Genomic DNA, 18,116 nt, shown 5'->3' on the forward strand with positions numbered 1-18,116 from the left:
AAAAAAGCAAATGGAATAAAAAATATTATAATAATGGGATGTGGTTCAATATGTAAGAGTATGAGTGAAACGAGTAGGGAATGTTTCCCTCTTCGAATCATAGCAGCAGCAACAGTGCCCCTGTTATAAATTAGACAAAGCGATAGATCCAGGTGTAAAGAAATATTTTTTAATATTTTCTGTAATTTCAAAATTAACATTGTGTTTTTTCCACAAATCATTTAATCTATTTTCTTTATTATTTTTTGCTTGTTCATATTTGTTTGAAATATCTTCAATTTTGTTAGATAAAGGTTGCAAGAAATTGAAAAGGTTTTTTTTTGTCTTTACTGATAGGTTCATATTATCTTTAACAGCAAAACATGGTTTTACATGAATATCTGTAACGTATTCTGGTAGCATTTCTATTAATTTTACTATTAATTGTTCATCCATTTTGAAATCCTTATTACTTTTGTATTTATCTGCAACTTTTTTAGCAAAAGTTTTTAATTCGATTACTGTACATGTTCCCTCAACTATAAATTGATCATGAATAATTTCTGCTATCCATTTTGCATTTTCGAATTTTTTTTTTTCAGTAACTAATAATTCATACTCTTTATCAAACTCGTCTTTGATCAATTTTATGACATTTTTTTTATGGGCCTCTTCACGTATTTGCTTCATATTGTCTGTTTCTCTTTTTTTTGGAGATCCTTGTGAAGCAATTGAATTAGAATTATTACTATTATTGTTAGTTGTGTTAAATAAAAAATTTGATTTTCTTTTATTTCTTCCTAATGGAGTTCGAGTTTTTTCCTTTTCCATTTCTTTAATAAAACTTTTATTTTTTTTTAAATCAATAGTTGCACACTTTATTGGACTGTCTTGTATGACAATAAAATCGTCTGCATTGCTTTCTTGGGGTGTTCGAGCTAATTGAGCTAAGATTTTATTTTCTTCCAAAACGACAGATGGAAAAATAATTTGATTAAAATTAAAGAGTGAATGCCACTTTTTTAATTCTGAATATTTAGGAAAATAAAAATCTGGATTAATTTTTTTTAATAATTCTGTATGTTTAATATTTGCCCAATTAATAATTATTCTTTTTAGCATCTCTAATTTATCAGATGATGTATATTCATATATATTTTCACATTTTTCTGTATGTTCTCTTATTTGTATATCTTCGATTTTTCTTCCAGTAACATAATCTGTATATATTTCATGATTAGCTTCATATATTTCCTTTGTTATAACTACTTTATTTAATTGAATCAAATTCGGAGCAATCCAAGCTAATTGTTTTAACATTTCTCCAGTAAATATGCAAGATGGATTTAAATTGGCAATTTCTTGCTTTATCAGTCGATAAAAAACTGGTTGATTTTTTTTATTACGTCTAGATATAATAATTAATAAATATTGATATAAATTTAATAAAGTAATAGGTGTTTTAATTACATTTTTATTAAATATATCATCTAAATCTTTTGAATATGGTTCGTAAATAGTTGTTATTGGGTTTTGCTTATGTTTACATAATTCTTCCATTATAATACATTCATTTGTTTTATTAGTATCTTTTTCAGTTTTTAAAACTGGATTTAATTCATAATCTATAAAATTAAATTTATTTTTCTTATTTCCATCAGTATCATATTCACTGTCTTCTTTCTCATTAGCTTGAGTTTTAGATTTTTTATAACTTCTAATAGGACTGCCATTATTGCGATCTTTTTTTTTTGTATCATTTCCCGATAATGCATTTAACAATTTTTTTGTGCTAAGCTTTGGACTACCATCACCTTTTCGTTTTTTGCATTTTGGAGATTCTTTGTAATTATTTAAAAAAGAGCTGTTATCATAGTTACCATAAGTGTTGTTATGTGCTAAATTTCGTTCATTACTGTGATGGTTACTACTACGAATTGAAACGCTACTATCATTTGAGTTTCCAATTGCCGTAGTATTGGTAGTAATACTTGGGACATTTTTATTAACTGATTGTGAGACACCTCTTTTATTTGGCCATAAATTTGTTTCACAAACTATGTTAAAATTTTCAAAATATTTTCTATCATTATCACCAATTTTGTGTTTTGATTTTTTACTATTAAATTCATGTTCACTTATTATACAAGCATTATTTTTAAAAAAACCTCTAAAATCTTCATAAGTCATATCAGGGTTTTTTTCGCCTGATAATGGAAATTTACTAGGAGTAAATGTTTGGGATACAAATTTTGGTGGATTTACATAATTATTTATAGTTATACATTTATTTCCTATTAAACTTTCATCAGGATTTATCATATCCATTTCACATGGAGTTTTATATTTTTTTAAAGTCGATGGATTATCAATTCCTGAGTAATAATTATGGCCTACATTACTTTTTTTAGGAGTTCCCCATCCATTGTTCATAAATGAAGATGTATTATTTTCTATTTCACCATTCATTTTATTATTATAATCAAAATTATTATTTATATTTTCACGTGAATTACTTGTATTGTTATTATTCCCTTTTTGTGGATATTCCTTTTTTTCCATTTTTTTATTTAAATTGATATTATCCATAGATTCCGATTCTGTCAAATTGTTGTATATTTCATCATCATCTTTTGAATTCCTATTTATCACTTTATTGAATTTGCATTCATCAATATTATATCTATTTTCTTGACCTCGATTTCGTCCTTTTCTTAGATTTGCATTTAACTCTGTTTCATTTATACCATCCTCGTTGATATTTCGTTCATTATTTTGATCCCCTATATTTTCTTTCATTATATTAGTATAATTTGTTACAACCATGCTTTTTTTTGTTTTATCAAACGCCCGAGGAGTCATAGACTCTTCGTCAATAATTCCATCATTCATATCCATATCAAGATTGTTTAGTTTTGACGATCGTATTGGTGTGCCGGATTCCGAGGTCTTATTATATAATTTAGTTCCTATTGAGATTTTTTGTTTTATTGTGTCCATTAAATTATTCATTTTTTCTACTTTGTTTAGGAAAAATTATTTACATAGAACGGGTTAAAGGAACATGCATAAATATGTTTTTTAAGCTATTTTTGTATCGATTATATATATATATTGCATGCATGTAGGTAAATATTACTTCCCTTTTATATTAATAATATGTGTGTGTTTATTACACTTAAAAAATTGTATTCTGAGATATAATTATCATAATTTTTCAAATAAAAATAACACCAATCTTACTATAAATGCACATTTTCATAATCTGTAATATATATGTGCAATTACTGAGTAATCTTACGAAATAAAATGTGTTAAACTGACATTTGCATTATAAATAGCATTGAAGCAAGATTGGGAAAAAAATAACGTAAAATAAAAAATATATATGTTTAAATATATGAATTAGTATTTTAACGCATATGCGCGTGTTTGTCATATCAATTCGTTATTAATGCGGCAAAAAAAATACGCATAATTTTAGTCACAATTGTATCAATGCGTAATAGGCCTATAATATTAAGTGTAATTTCATTTATTTTTTTTCTTTGCTTATTTTATTTTTTAAACACAATATATTTATTATCTATCTTACTAAAGTTAATATGTATAAGTAAAAAACGACGAAGAAAATTAAATCCATGTTTAATCTTTTGGATTTTATGTAAAAAAGGATATGTATGAAATTTTGTAAATAATCGGTATATATACATATATGCATGTAATTGTATTAATTCATTAATGATTAAAAACATAAAATATATAGCATTTTCCCCTTTAAAAGAAAATATAAATATTAAATAAGCTTAACGAAAGAAAAGGACATGCAAATATATTATAATATATATATATGTGTAATATGTTACATTAAAGTAATACGTTAAGTTAAAATGGGCTACACTTTAATTTTTGTTTTCATTAATTACTTCAAAATGTACTAATAGGATATAATAAATGCGAATAATGCAAATAATAGCGAATTAAATGGAAATATATGCGAATAAATATGTGTATAAAAATAGTGCATAAGTGTATAAATGAGTGTAAAAAAATAATTATACATATATACACTTTTTTATTTTATTTTTTTTACGAAATACAATTTTTACATTTCTCTTTAAAAAGAATACATAAAATGAATGAAAAATAAATATAACTTTTTTAATACAAAAAATGTAAGTTCGTGCAAAAAACTATAATAACGTAAAATGTATAACGTAATATATTTTACTTATACATATGTGCGAAACTTAAAGAAATATATTAAACGCCTTTTTTGTCACAAAATACACTGTATTATTTAATAGTTGCATACAAATATACACTAAAACAAAAAGGATAAAAATAATAGGATATTTTCTCGTACTATAATCATAAATAAAACGGAAAAAATATAATAGATACAAAATAATTATATTTTTCATAATACTTGAACATATTCTTACTAAAATTTTATGCTTTAATAAGCTTATATATTTTTTCATTAACGAAAGGGTAAAAAAAAACTGTTACGCTTTTATTATATACAAGTTTATGCATATTAGCGCTGTACATATATATTATGAATCATTTGTGTACTTTTGTAATTTTTTTGTTTTTACAAAATCGAGAAATTATTATTTGTATTTTATAATTAAATAATGATTACTGCTTGTTTGGGGGGTATTCATTTTAATAATATGTTATCTTTCTTTTTCCCCTCACATTTTGAAAATATTTGAAAAAATTAAAACGATTTTTTGTCTTTCTTTTTATTATAAATAAGGGCAATTTGAATACTTATATTGTAAGGGAGAAAGAAATGAAAAAAAAATCATGACTTAATATTATGGATTTTCTTAAATTTTTCAATTAATTCTTCCATTTAATATTATTTTTAAACATCTACATACTCACAAATATATATTAAAGGGCGGCACATTGCCCCATGTCTTTCTTTCTAATCGCCGATATATATAATATATATTAAATATATAATAGATAGATGCGAAACAGCAAATTTTGAAAAGAGAAATATAGATAATGAAATGTAGTTAAATGTGTAAACAAAATAAAAAATTATTTTATCAATTAATTTTTCCTCAACACATAAAAATTTGCATTAGGCATGGTGGATGAGAAAGTATAATTTGTAGCATTAGTAAAATATTTATACTTATTTATTTTATTAAATTAAAGTTTTATTATGCACATTTGCTATATTTTTTATTTCTGTGTATTATTTCTTCGCTATGCTCCCTTTCATACTTCTCTTATTTTTAAACTTTAAATTAATATATTTTTATTTTAAATGACTACTTCAAATTATTTTAAATGTGAAAATAATATTTGTAATGAATCAAATAACGTGTCAAAATATAACTATGGCGATGATGTTATCGAACTTGTGAATTTAAACAGCAATGGATGTAAACCATATAATGCAAAAGAAACAAATAGTCTTACAAAACCCTCGAGAAACAAAGCTAACTACAACAAATTTAAGGAATCGGATAGTGACGGTAAGATTGGAAAAAACGTAAAAATGAGTAAACTTGTAATCGTGTATACATATTGCTTCAAATGTGTAAATGTTTATATAATATTGTTTTGTTTATTAACGTTTTTTTATGTTTTTTTAGTTGAAGTAATTGGTGATATAAGAATTTACAATGACAAAATAGACGAAATAGAGTTATTAAATAAGGATGGAGAATTAATTAGAGGTAAAGGTGTCTATTTTGAATATTATTTAGGTTGTATAGAGACAGATTCTATTATATTATCTAGTGAGATATGCGATGTTAAAAATGATAAAGATATAAGTATAAGTTATGAAATAACACCCAAATCTACTAAAAGATCGTATTCTCCTATGTATAATTTAAAAATTAATGATAGTTATATTAGTTCAAATGATTATATAAAAATAATAGGTAGAAATATACAAAATAAAACGCAAAAAGGTAAAAAAAATGTGCCTCAAAAAAAGCAAAAAAAAGAAAATAATAACGATAGTTCTACAGTATGCTATGATATACTATCTCGGAAAAGTAATAATAATTTTAATGAAATATTATCATCAGATAAAAAATATGTAGAAATGAATAAATATAAATGTGAAGTTTTAAAAGATATTAATGAAGGACATCCATGTATAAGACTTAAACATAATAATAGAGATATATCAAAATTAAAAAGCCATTTATCAAAAACTCTAAGCGTACTTTTGGTATTAAATGCTATAAGAATAGAAATAAAATTAGAAAAAGTATCATTATGTGATTTTAAATTTGGTGGGAGTTTAAAAACTTTTGTGCATGTTATTTTATATCCTGATTCATTTAAAATAGATGTACATAAATATCATGAATATAATTCTTTAATCAAATATAGTGTAAATAATTTATTTAAAGAATTAAAAATTGCACCATTAAGATTGGCAAAAAATGTAAGCTCCGATTCTTTTGACGATTTAAATACTAAAATAGTTACTGGAAAAAACTTTACAAAAAATATTGATAATTTCTCCAATAAATATGAAAGCTCATCAGTAACTATCAACACTAACAACGCCTTTTATTTAGATTTTGCATTAAAGGAGGGGACACAAGGTATTATAATTGAGATGATATAGTATATGTTCATACTTATATTTGTCTACAAAAATGTAGACAAATATTATATCGAATTTTTATTTAGTCTCAAGTTTATTCTTTCAAATTTTTATTTCACTAATTTTTGCCTCTCAAACTCCGTAGGTTCTTCTACCATATCTCAAGGAAAGGAATACGAAGAAATTTTGGATACAGCAAGCGAAAACGAAGTAGAAGAAAAAAACGAAGACACAACGAATCTGGTTTTTTCCGAAGAAAAATATAGAGGTGGGTATTTACTCGAGGAGTTTAAAGAAATATATCCAAATAGTGTTTATTTTAAGCCCACTCTAAAAACATACCAAGCAGAAGGAATATGGTGGATGTATTTAAAGGAAAATCCACCTGAATATCTGAAGGAAAATATCTTCAAAGGGGAAAAGAAAAATGAAATTGACTTGGACCAAATTATTAGAAGTAAGAGTATATATAGTGAAATACATGTATATAATGACGTATATATAGATAAAGAAGTACATATAAATAGCGATGTATATATAGATAAAGAAGTAAATGTAAATAAATACATGCATAATTGTGAAATTTATTTATTGGATATGAAAACAGAAAATGAATCTTCTAATCCGAATATAAAAATAAAAGATGAAAATGACGAAGAATATGGTCACATGAACGAAATGAAGAATAAGGAGCTAGTAAAGACTGAAGATTATAACAATGACGATGATAATGATATTCGAAACAAGGAGCCATTAAATCCTGTGTGGGAAGAACATGCATTTATACCTAATATAAAAATATATGAAGAAGGAAAATTAATATTTGTATTAAAGTATTTTTATATAAATAAAATAACTGGATGCTTATCTTTGACATATCCACAATACGTTCCTCAATTTCGAGGTGGAATTTTAGCAGATGAGATGGGTTTAGGTAAAACAATACAAAGTATAGGTTTAATAGCACATGATATTTATCAAAATAAATTACATATAAAAAATAATAATATAGAAAATAAAAATAATATTACATATTTAATTGAAAATACAATAAAGGGATTTGCTTACAACAAAGGTGGGACATTAATAATTGCACCTCTTGGTTTGATTTATCAATGGAAACAAGAAATAGACAAGCATACAAAAGAAGGTTTTATAAGTTCATATATATATTATGGAAGTTCAAAAGATATAAATAGCGATTTATTGTCAAAATATTCAGTGGTCCTTACTACATATTCAACTTTAGTTTCTGAATATAAAAATACATGGAATAAAATACTTTCTAGCAAACCCACTATTGAGGTGAAGGGAAATGCAACTAATGTGGGCAAGAGTGAATACAACATAGAAAACAAATTCTCTTATACAAAATGGGCGAAAGAAAAACAAGAAAAGGATGAGAAACCAGAAACCGTTGATAAATTTGAAGAAGGGTCAAACAATGGGCAAGGAAAAGGTAATGGAATTAAAAAGAGGAAATTAAACAACTTTTTTATGAAATCATCATTAAATAATGGAAAAAATTCAATATTATCTTCAACTGGGGATAAAAAAACAAATAAAGTATTAAATAGTATGAAAGACTATCCACTATATAAAATAACATGGAGAAGAATAATAATTGACGAAGCTCATGTTATAAAAAATAAAAATTCAATTCAATCAATTGCTGTTTGGAAATTAAGAGGAGAAAGGAAATGGTGTTTAACAGGAACACCTATACAAAATTCTCTATACGATATATTTCCCTTATTGAGATTTTTAGGAATAAAACCATATGGTAATGTTGAATGGTGGAATAAAGAAATTGTTGATTATGTAAATCGAAATAAATTAAATATAGCATTAGATATAGTTAGAAAAATATCTTCTCCCATTTTATTAAGAAGAACAAAAAGTTCCAAAACAAAAGAAGGATGTAATATTATTACTTTACCTAAAAAAAATGTACACATATTAAAATTAAAGTTTTCTTTAGAAGAAGAAGATTTTTATCGAGCCATATTTTATAGAAGCAAAACAAAATTTGATACATATATGCATGATGGTAATGTATTAAGTCATTACTCTCACGTTTTACAACTCCTTCTAAGGTTACGACAATGTTGTTCCCATCCTCTGTTGCTATTTTCAAAACCATTTTTTGAAGAGTGGAATGATGAAGATATTATAAATGGAATGTATGAAGAAAACTCTAGAATAACAGAATCTTCCATTGATTCAGCAACTGACAAATCGAGTATCTATGTAAAATTATCAAACATGAAAGTAGACGATACATTGAAAAGTGATACAGTAAAAAATGAAGTATTGAAAAAGGATACTTTGATATACAACTTTTTGCAAAAATCGTCGAATTCGAATAAATTGAGCAGTGAGTATGTAGAAGAAATAGAAATGCTAAAAAATGGTACAGCTATGCAATGTGTTATTTGTTTAGAAGATTCGGTATATCCATTAATCAGTAAATGTTTACATATAATGTGTAAAAAGTGTGCAGATTTTTATTTTAATTTAACACAAATAGCAGAAAAAAAATGCCCCGGATGTGATAATTATATAAGTTTAAAATCGTTAAAAACTTTACAACAAAATAAATCACCTTTAGATGATTTTTTAAAAAAAATGAAAAAGGATAATTTTGTATATTCTACTAAATTAAGAATATTATTTGATCATATAAAAGAAGATATAAAAAATGAGCTTCATGTAGTTGTATTCTCACAATGGATAGGGTTTCTTAAAATAATTGAAAAATTATTAACACTTCATGAAATACCAAATAAAATATATGATGGATCATTAACATATGAACAAAGGAAAAGCACACTTTATTGGTTTAACATTCAAAAAGGAAAAATATATCAACCAGGAATTGGATTTTGCCAATCAACTTGTGATATTCCTATCGAAAATGAATCAGGAAAGGTTTTATTGTGTTCATTAAAGGCTGGAGGAGTAGGATTAAACTTGACAGTTTCATCAAAAGTATACCTTATGGATTTGTGGTGGAACCCAGCCATTGAGGATCAAGCATTTGAAAGAATACATCGAATAGGACAATTGAAGGATGTAAATATATACAAATTTGTTTTGGAAAAAACAGTAGAAGAACGAATTTTGCAAATACATCAAAGCAAACAATATACAGCTAATCAATGTTTAGCGCAAGTTGGAAATAAAATAAGTACAGATGTTAATTTAGTTACACAAAAACTAGGAATGGACGATTTTATACTTATGTTCAAGGATTGGAACTGATCAATAAGAGTAATAAATTCGATAGTGCAAAAAAAAAGGAGAAACACAAAATAGTAATAAATCAATATAATCGTTACAATAAATTTAAAGAGTTATGAAACATATATACAATATGATAAATTAGTAAAAGGAATAACTGCGAATTAAGTTATTCCATATTAATTTTACTTTTGTGTATATGTATTCACCTTTCTAATAAACACAATTGTATGATATCAAGCATTACCTACCCACAAATGGAGGGTGGTGGTAATATAATCGAAATATATAATGAATTGCCGCTAATATGTGTTCTTTGAAAGGGTTGCATATGCTACTGTTTATTATTTTATTGCTATACTATTTTTTGGTACAATATATTTAAACAAATAATTCATTATTTTAAAAAAATATATTCGCCTCATTGTGGATTCAATATATCATCATTATTTTAATAATGTAAATAAAGCGTTTGCAATTTTTTTAAACATTATGTATGCATATATTATATATGAATAATTTTACCAACATATTTGCTAACCTTATCTGTGCTCGATAACTTTAAATTTCTTTTGAATATATTTAATTAAAATATATAAAATAATATATATATTAGTATGGAGATAAAACTGCAAGTTAAATAATAATTCAATATAAATTAAAAAAAAAAAAAATGTCTCTACTCGGCACAATGTTAGCAAGTTCTTTAATTAAAGCGCATTTTAGGTGTTATATGGGTTAATAAATATGCATATGCATTGATTTATGTGTATATTTTTTTTCTTGATGATAAAATTTTTCTACCAATAAAGGATAAATTTATGTATATATATTTCTTTTGATGGTCATCAAAAATGATATTTTGTTTTTTCCTTTAACTGAATAAATTTGTTTTTGTATTTATGCATACATTTATACGTGCAAGTGCCAAAAATAAAAAGAACGAAACATAAATGTATAATATCACCATTGTTACAAGTAAATGTGTTGGTTACTGAATCATAAAACAATAATTTGTGTAATTTTTCTTGTACTTTATATAAATGTAAAATTATCAACAAGTAAAAAATTGAATGTTTTTTACTCATATATTAATGAAACGGGTTTCCGAAATGAAAAAAAAAGAGGAAAACACCCATACTATTATGTTAAATATAATATATGTCAAAAAAACGACGGGAATAGTCAAAAAATTAAAAAAATAAATATAAATAAATTGCACGAAAGTAATAATAAAAGGCCAGAAAGAAAAATAGACGGTTATGAGCTAAATATAAGAAATGATAAAAAATTTTCCAAATATGCAAAAAAACCAGCAAGTCCTATGTCCAACTTATTTTACTTTTCCCCATTTAAAAACATTATAAGTAGCTTTGAACCAGTAAATTATGATATAAGAAAACAATTAAGAGAATATGGTTTTCAATTTACTAATGAAAAAAGTGATTCAAATATATTCCCATCATTAGACGATATTATTAAAGATGGTGATCCATCCACTAATATCCATTTATATCGAAGGAAAAAATTAAAAAGTTTATTATATGGAGATCCATTAAAGTTTGCTAATACCAAAAAAGTTATTGAAAAATATAATAAACAATTACCGCCAGAAAAACAAATTGATTATGATTCATTTAATTGTGATATATTTTATGTGCATTCGGATGGAACAATTATGAATATTGAGGTAAGCATTATTAAAATAAGTAAAATAATAAACATTAATAAATTATATTCTTATATATTATTTTCAAAATTATATATGTAGACGAAAAATTGTTTATATTTTCGTTAAAACATTATCCTTCTTCCTTTTACTTTGTAATGCAATATTTTTTCCTTTTTTTCACACACAGGAAAATAGACCCCCATATGATAAAAAATTAGAAGAAAAAGAAAAAAATCAGGAACCAAGATTTATTATAATGGCTCAGGTAAAAAAATATAATATAAAATATAGTAAAATAAAATAAAAACGGAAATACCTTTTATCTATAAATACTATTTAAATATCTGTATATATGTATGTTCCCTTTTTTTAGGCTGGACATGCCAAGGAACTCAACTTAAAGGTATAAATAAATATCAACAATAGAGCCGTATACACGTAATTATGTGTTAATTATTTTGCTTTATTTTTTCTTCATTTATTTGCATTTTTTGTCATTTTTAAGGTTGGGGATAAATTCCCGATTGTAAGCGAAGAACATAAAAAAATGTTGTATGACAATCATTTCGCAAAACCTAAGAAAATTAGAGACCCCCTTGTTTTACCTGATGGGCGAAAAATTCCTTGAAATCAAAGCGATATATATTAAGACGATTTTTTACTCAAAATGAGCAAATTAATGTGTGTATATATGCATTATTTGATCGTACTGCATTACCGCTTTAAATATTGTATAAAAATATTTTTTTTTATTTGAATTATTTATACATATTCCAATAAATGTGTCTAGCTATGTTTTATAGCTACACACGAAAAAAAAATTAATTAATAAACTATTTAGTTTTGTCTCTACATATAATCTTACTCAGTTGTCAAATATGCGGATAATTTGAGTTTTATATTTTTTAATTTTCTTGTAAAGTATCTCTATCAAGCACAAATGGCAACTGTATATCTCTTTGTTTTGGAAAATTAAAAAAAAAAGATCCATCATACGATGTTAAAGGAGATATTTCACAAAAATTATTATTTTCTTGGGTACTTTGAATAATATTAAAATTTTTTTTTATAAGCCAAGATTTATGTAAATTACTTAAGCTTATTTTAGCACTTAATATACTATCACCATTATTATTGGTTTTTATTGGATTAAATTCGTTATCACAACATACTTCATATGCTAATATTTTCTTAGCATATTTAAAAATATCAAAAATAAAATATTCATAACAATATACTTTTGATTTAATAAGTGTATTATTATTTGATACACTAGACGTAAAATTATAGTATTCTTTTTCTCTTGATATTTTATGTAATTCCATATTATTATATATTTTATTTTTAACAATATGTTGTAAAAAATCTAAGGAAAATATATGATGACATATATTTCCATATTTAAATAATTCTGAATTTTTTAGAATATCTTCACTTAGTTCAGTATATTCACACACACAAAAAGGATTGTCCTTATCATTGTCTTCACATTTATTGATATTTTTATTTGCATCATACATTTGATTTTTTTTTTCTTTCATACAAAAAATTCCAACTGCCTCATTTTCTTTTTTTATAATTGCTTTATTAACAATATCACAATTATAGAATGAGCATAACCCTATTAGCACGGGATCCGCTATTTTATTTAATATATTATCAATGCTTACAATTTGAATATATTTAACATTTTTATTTATCATATCATTAATGATCATATTATTATATAGTGCCTTAAAAATTGTACCGTTTCCCCCTGGGGCTGTTAACACAGTATTATGATTTTTCATAAGAATATCAAAATTAAAGTTGGTAATAAAGTTATTGCATTGCTTAAAAATTTTAACGTTATTACTGTTTATACCAAAAAAATTATTGTCTTGTAAATATTTAATTGTATGATCATAAGTAAAATCAGATGTCATAATATAAATATATATATTAACTGATTCATTTGTGTTTTCTAAATATTTGTAATTTACATTTTTTCTATCATTTATATTATTAGAGTCATTTTCTTTTTGTGAAAGACAATTATTTGTTCTATTATTGTCACCACATTTTTTATAATCATTGCTAATATTTTTATCGTAGCAATTTGTATTATTATGGAAATTGTTGTTATATGGTTTTATTTCATTTTCAAAAAATAAAAAACAATAATCTTGCAAAAATCGAATTTGTTCAAAATAAAACTGAAAAAATGATTTATTAAGTATAGGTGTTATTGGGAGCAATCCTTTTGCCTTTTTTAAATGAAGTCGTGATCCCAACCCCCCTGCTAAAAATATGACTGCCACTTTATTTTCTTTAATACATTTTAATCCTATTTGTTTTAATTCGTTATTTATTTTATCATTTTTATAAATATTTTTAATTATTGTTCCATTTTGTAAGTTTTGGTGTTCATATATACTATTATTAAGGTTGATAATATTGGGAGCGCTTATCTTATAGTTCTTTATTTTATCGTCTTTGTATTTTAGTTTGTTTAATTTTTCTAAGAATTCTTTTAAATCATTTAAGTTTATATGATCAATATTATCAATATGTCCATCTTTGAAATGGCTTCTTAAAACTTTCTGATCATATTCCTCCAACAGTTTTAAAATTTTCTCCATATTATATGAATCTATTTCTGTATTTGTATGTGTATGTTTGTGTATGTGGACCTAAAGTTCAATTTAATGATTTAGCTTATATAAATAGAAATAAATGATCTAGATTTCCATCCTTTGGGCTCAATTATATAAATGTGATGTATTCTGCAAACAGTAAGTCACAAATCGTAGGTCAATGATGAACGCCTGAAATGAGCATAAGAAATGAGTAATAGAAATAAAATTAGGGAGTAAAATTTTGGCTAAGATGGTAATAAATATTATTTTATTATTTTTTTTTATTGGTTTTATTTTTCAATACAGATGCTGGAAATATTAGGATAACGTTTTACTGATAAATTATTAATTTTTTTTTTATACATTAACGACTTTTGTTCATATTTGTAGGCACGTGTTTCAATACGCGAAATATATTTTCGAAATTGTTTATACATAAAACAATCATAAAATAATTAAAAATGTGTTATTATAAATAAGAAGGCTTTGAGGGGAATATAAAAAAAAATTAACAATAATTTTTCTATTAAATTGGGGTTAAATGGAAATATACGTATGTAAAATAGTAAAAATGGCACGTTTTAAAACGAATATGTTAATTTTATAAATCATCTGGGTATAATTCAATATTATTCCCTGTGATTAGCAAAAGGGACATTAGAATTAAAAAAATGAAAAGTCAAAATTTTGGGACACAATGAAAGCATATAATTGAAATAAAAAAAGAAAAAAAAAGATGAACATAATGCAATATTGTGATGAATGATTAACTTCATTCCTACTCTTCATATTATTGTGCATCAAACATAAACAAACATAATGTATGTATATATGGTTAGACTTGTTTGTGTCATTATTTCATCCAATTTACATGTACACAGTTCTTAATACAATATGGGATATTATTTTACTCTTTTAAAAATTACAAAATTTATACCGAAAAAAACATAAAAATGCACCACTATATATTGCCTAGAATATCATTATGTAATAACCTAAACTGGGTACATGCTTGTATATGGAAAAAAAGTGCTCTCTAATCTTTTTATTCTGAATATTTATTTTTTTGTTTTTTTTGTGCACATCAAACGGTTTGATTATTTAAATATTTGCAACCAAAACGGAATGTCCAAATCTTGGAACAAGTAGAGGTGGACCAATTTGCCATTCATTTGTATCTGGAGAAAAGAAATGACAAGAATTAAGAACATCACCATTTTCACCTCCTGTAATTATATAAGAATCGGATAAAGTAGTTGCACCAAAATTCATTTTTTTTTCAGGAATTCCATTTAAGAATTGCCATCTTTTATTAAATGGCTGATATTGTTCAACGGACTCTAAAATATTATGTTCATTATCAATACCACCAACAACATAAATTTGATTTAGATAATTAAAAGCTGCCCCTGAACTTCTAGCTTCTAATAATGCATATGGGAAATTTTCCCATTTATTCATTTTTTCATCATATACTTCAATAGAATTTAATCTTTCTCCATTAGCACCGCCTACAACATAAATTTTATTATCAAAAGCTACACACATAGCGGAAGATCTCGGGGTATTTAACGGTGCTACTTCTATCCAAGCTTTCATTCTATGATCATATGCCTCGACATTAGGTATAATAGATGATCCGTCATAACCACCAATACAGTATATTCGCCCATTTGATGTGATACCACAATTATTTCTTCTTGGAATATTTAAATTGCTAGATAAAAACCATGTATCTCTTAATCTATCATATACTTCTGTTTCAAATAAAGCTTTATAATCGTAATTATTACCACCGAATACATATAAAAAGTTATTTAACACTGCACTACCAAAATATGCTTTTTTAGTTGACATGGGTGTACACATACGCCAGCATTGTTGGCTTATATCTAAAAGTTCCATAGAATTTAAATATTCAACTCCATCAAAACCTCCAATAGAAAAAACTAGGGGGAATGGTAAAAATTTAATACCATAAAATTCTGCTTCTTTTAATAATGCTTCACTTTCTCCTAAATCTTTAGGTATAGGTATGGTTAGTGGATTTCTTAAAAAGTTTAATATAATTCTAAATAATTCACTATCACGATCTAAAAATATTCTACCTTGTTTATCCCTTGTTATATGATATCTTCCACTCAATAGTTTTTCAATAAATGAATCTTTTTGTTGAGTTAATGTATGTCTAGAAGTTTCAAAAAGAGCTCCTCCTACATTTATATCTATCATAGTTTCAGTTGCTATATTAGCATCTACAATTTTTTTTTTATCATTTTCAAAATTTTTATATTCTTGAAAATATTTTTCTTTTTCTAAATAAAGTACTAATTTTATTTTATCAATTTCTTGTAAAAATCTTAATCTTTCATCATCAAATCGTTTTCGATGTTCTTCTTTTTCTTTTTTAATTTGTTTATAACCATTAGATATATCAATATCTAATTTTTTTCTTTCATCTTGTAATTTTTGTTCTTCTATAGCTTTTCTATTTTCTATTTCTTTATATAATCTTATTCTTTCCATTTCTAGTTCTTTTTTATCTTTAAATAATTTATCTTTTTCTCTTATAAAATTCATTTGTGTTTTTTTTAACCAATTAATAAATGTAATTCTAAGATCTCCAACCATATTTTCAAAATCACTAGAATCGCTCAATTCAGTTTCAATTATTTTTTTTTCATATGTATCATTAATATTATTGGTATTTTTATATATTCTAATATTATGCATTGTGCTATTATCCTCATTCATATTTATTGAACTTGCTCCTGAATCCATAAATATTTCTTTTTTATTAGTTGGTGCACCAGTACTACCATTAATATTATTGTTTCCGATTTTTACATGCATATTTTTGTTACCACCGTCATTTGAAACAATGTTATTCCCATTTAAGTTATTGTTAGAAACATTTAAACTATTCAAATCTATTGAATTGTTATCTTTGTTCATTGCCATAAATGCTGAATCATTTTTATTCAAGTATTTATTTAAATACTTATTATTGATATTATCTTTAGTTATATTATTTAAATTTTTAGAAAAATTATTGGGTAAGAAATCATTTTTAGAATCAAAATTAGAATCAAGAACACTTAAATCTATGGATTCTAATAAACTATCCTTTATATTAACAAAACTGCTATTGTCTTCTATTTTTTCATTTTTGTCACCAGTTAAGTTCATATATAAATTTGATTCATTTTCATCACTACTCATATCTCTTTCTTCGCTATTACTGTTCGATCCAGATTCTCTCTCGTATGTAACTGAAAAGTTAGAGATACTGTTTGACTTTATTTTATCATCCTCCATCGTCTATTTTACAGTTTTTTGTGATTTAGCTATTAGTTATATATTATAACAACTTCATAAACTATATTTTATCAATATAAGTTTACGTATATATAGATATATATGCATTCATATCCTACCCAAAAAATTAATACAAAAGTATGCCAATTTTAGTCGTCTGTTTTTACGAGAATTATATATTTTTCTTAATTTTAGTTTTCTAACAGTTATATTATTATATGGGTAAATGTTCGGAAATTTTTATATACAATATATATTTTTTATGAGGAAAATCAAAAACATAAAAGATATGGCATAAGAGCTGAAGATATCTGCCACTATATATATATACAAAGAAATACTTTAAAACAATTTTAAAATAATATATTGACGATATTCCGCATAAATAATAATAAAATTTTTTTTAATATTTATTGTTTCCTTTTTCATAATATTACTTTTCATTTGAAAAACTCGCACAATTTTCATATATAAAAAAACAACAAATTATATCTATAAATTTTATATATGAATACAAAAAAATATATATTTTTACATGTAATAGCAAAAACGAATATAAAAATATATATTACATAAATATATATATCAAAAAAATAAAATACGCAAAATTCGAAAATATGATATATGAAATTCAATTTAACTATATAATTTTTTTATGATAAACATTTATTAATAATATTATTATTACCTC

General features: G+C 24.3%; 5 protein-coding genes across 5 annotated transcripts; 2 read left to right on the forward strand and 3 right to left on the reverse strand.

Annotated features, from left to right (window-relative positions):
- Positions 1 to 123: 123 nt before the first annotated feature.
- On the reverse strand, positions 124 to 2,991 carry PBANKA_1356300 (CDT1-like protein, putative; the record flags this gene model as incomplete). The annotated part of the gene is made up of 1 exon (XM_034567200.1): positions 124 to 2,991. One exon carries the CDS (start codon positions 2,989 to 2,991, stop codon positions 124 to 126), a length of 2,868 nt encoding a protein of 955 aa, XP_034423720.1.
- Positions 2,992 to 5,269: 2,278 nt separating this feature from the next.
- PBANKA_1356400 (DNA repair protein RAD5, putative) lies at positions 5,270 to 9,838 on the forward strand (the record flags this gene model as incomplete). Its single annotated transcript, XM_034567201.1, has 3 exons — positions 5,270 to 5,480; positions 5,601 to 6,572; positions 6,720 to 9,838. 3 exons carry the CDS (start codon positions 5,270 to 5,272, stop codon positions 9,836 to 9,838), a joined length of 4,302 nt encoding a protein of 1,433 aa, XP_034423721.1.
- Positions 9,839 to 10,799: 961 nt separating this feature from the next.
- PBANKA_1356500 (conserved protein, unknown function) lies at positions 10,800 to 12,117 on the forward strand (the record flags this gene model as incomplete). Its single annotated transcript, XM_034567202.1, has 4 exons — positions 10,800 to 11,507; positions 11,677 to 11,754; positions 11,863 to 11,892; positions 11,995 to 12,117. The coding sequence occupies 4 exons, from the start codon at positions 10,800 to 10,802 to the stop codon at positions 12,115 to 12,117; spliced, it is 939 nt and encodes a 312-aa protein (XP_034423722.1).
- Positions 12,118 to 12,394: 277 nt separating this feature from the next.
- On the reverse strand, positions 12,395 to 14,110 carry PBANKA_1356600 (UDP-N-acetylglucosamine pyrophosphorylase, putative; the record flags this gene model as incomplete). Its single annotated transcript, XM_034567203.1, has 1 exon — positions 12,395 to 14,110. One exon carries the CDS (start codon positions 14,108 to 14,110, stop codon positions 12,395 to 12,397), a length of 1,716 nt encoding a protein of 571 aa, XP_034423723.1.
- A 1,098-nt stretch (positions 14,111 to 15,208) lies between these two features.
- On the reverse strand, positions 15,209 to 17,425 carry PBANKA_1356700 (kelch protein K13, putative; the record flags this gene model as incomplete). The annotated part of the gene is made up of 1 exon (XM_034567204.1): positions 15,209 to 17,425. The coding sequence occupies one exon, from the start codon at positions 17,423 to 17,425 to the stop codon at positions 15,209 to 15,211; it is 2,217 nt and encodes a 738-aa protein (XP_034423724.1).
- Between the last annotated feature and the right edge of the window lie 691 nt (positions 17,426 to 18,116).

Source organism: Plasmodium berghei (assembly GCF_900002375.2).
Source record: "Plasmodium berghei ANKA genome assembly, chromosome: 13".
Taxonomy (NCBI): Eukaryota; Apicomplexa; class Aconoidasida; order Haemosporida; family Plasmodiidae; genus Plasmodium; species Plasmodium berghei.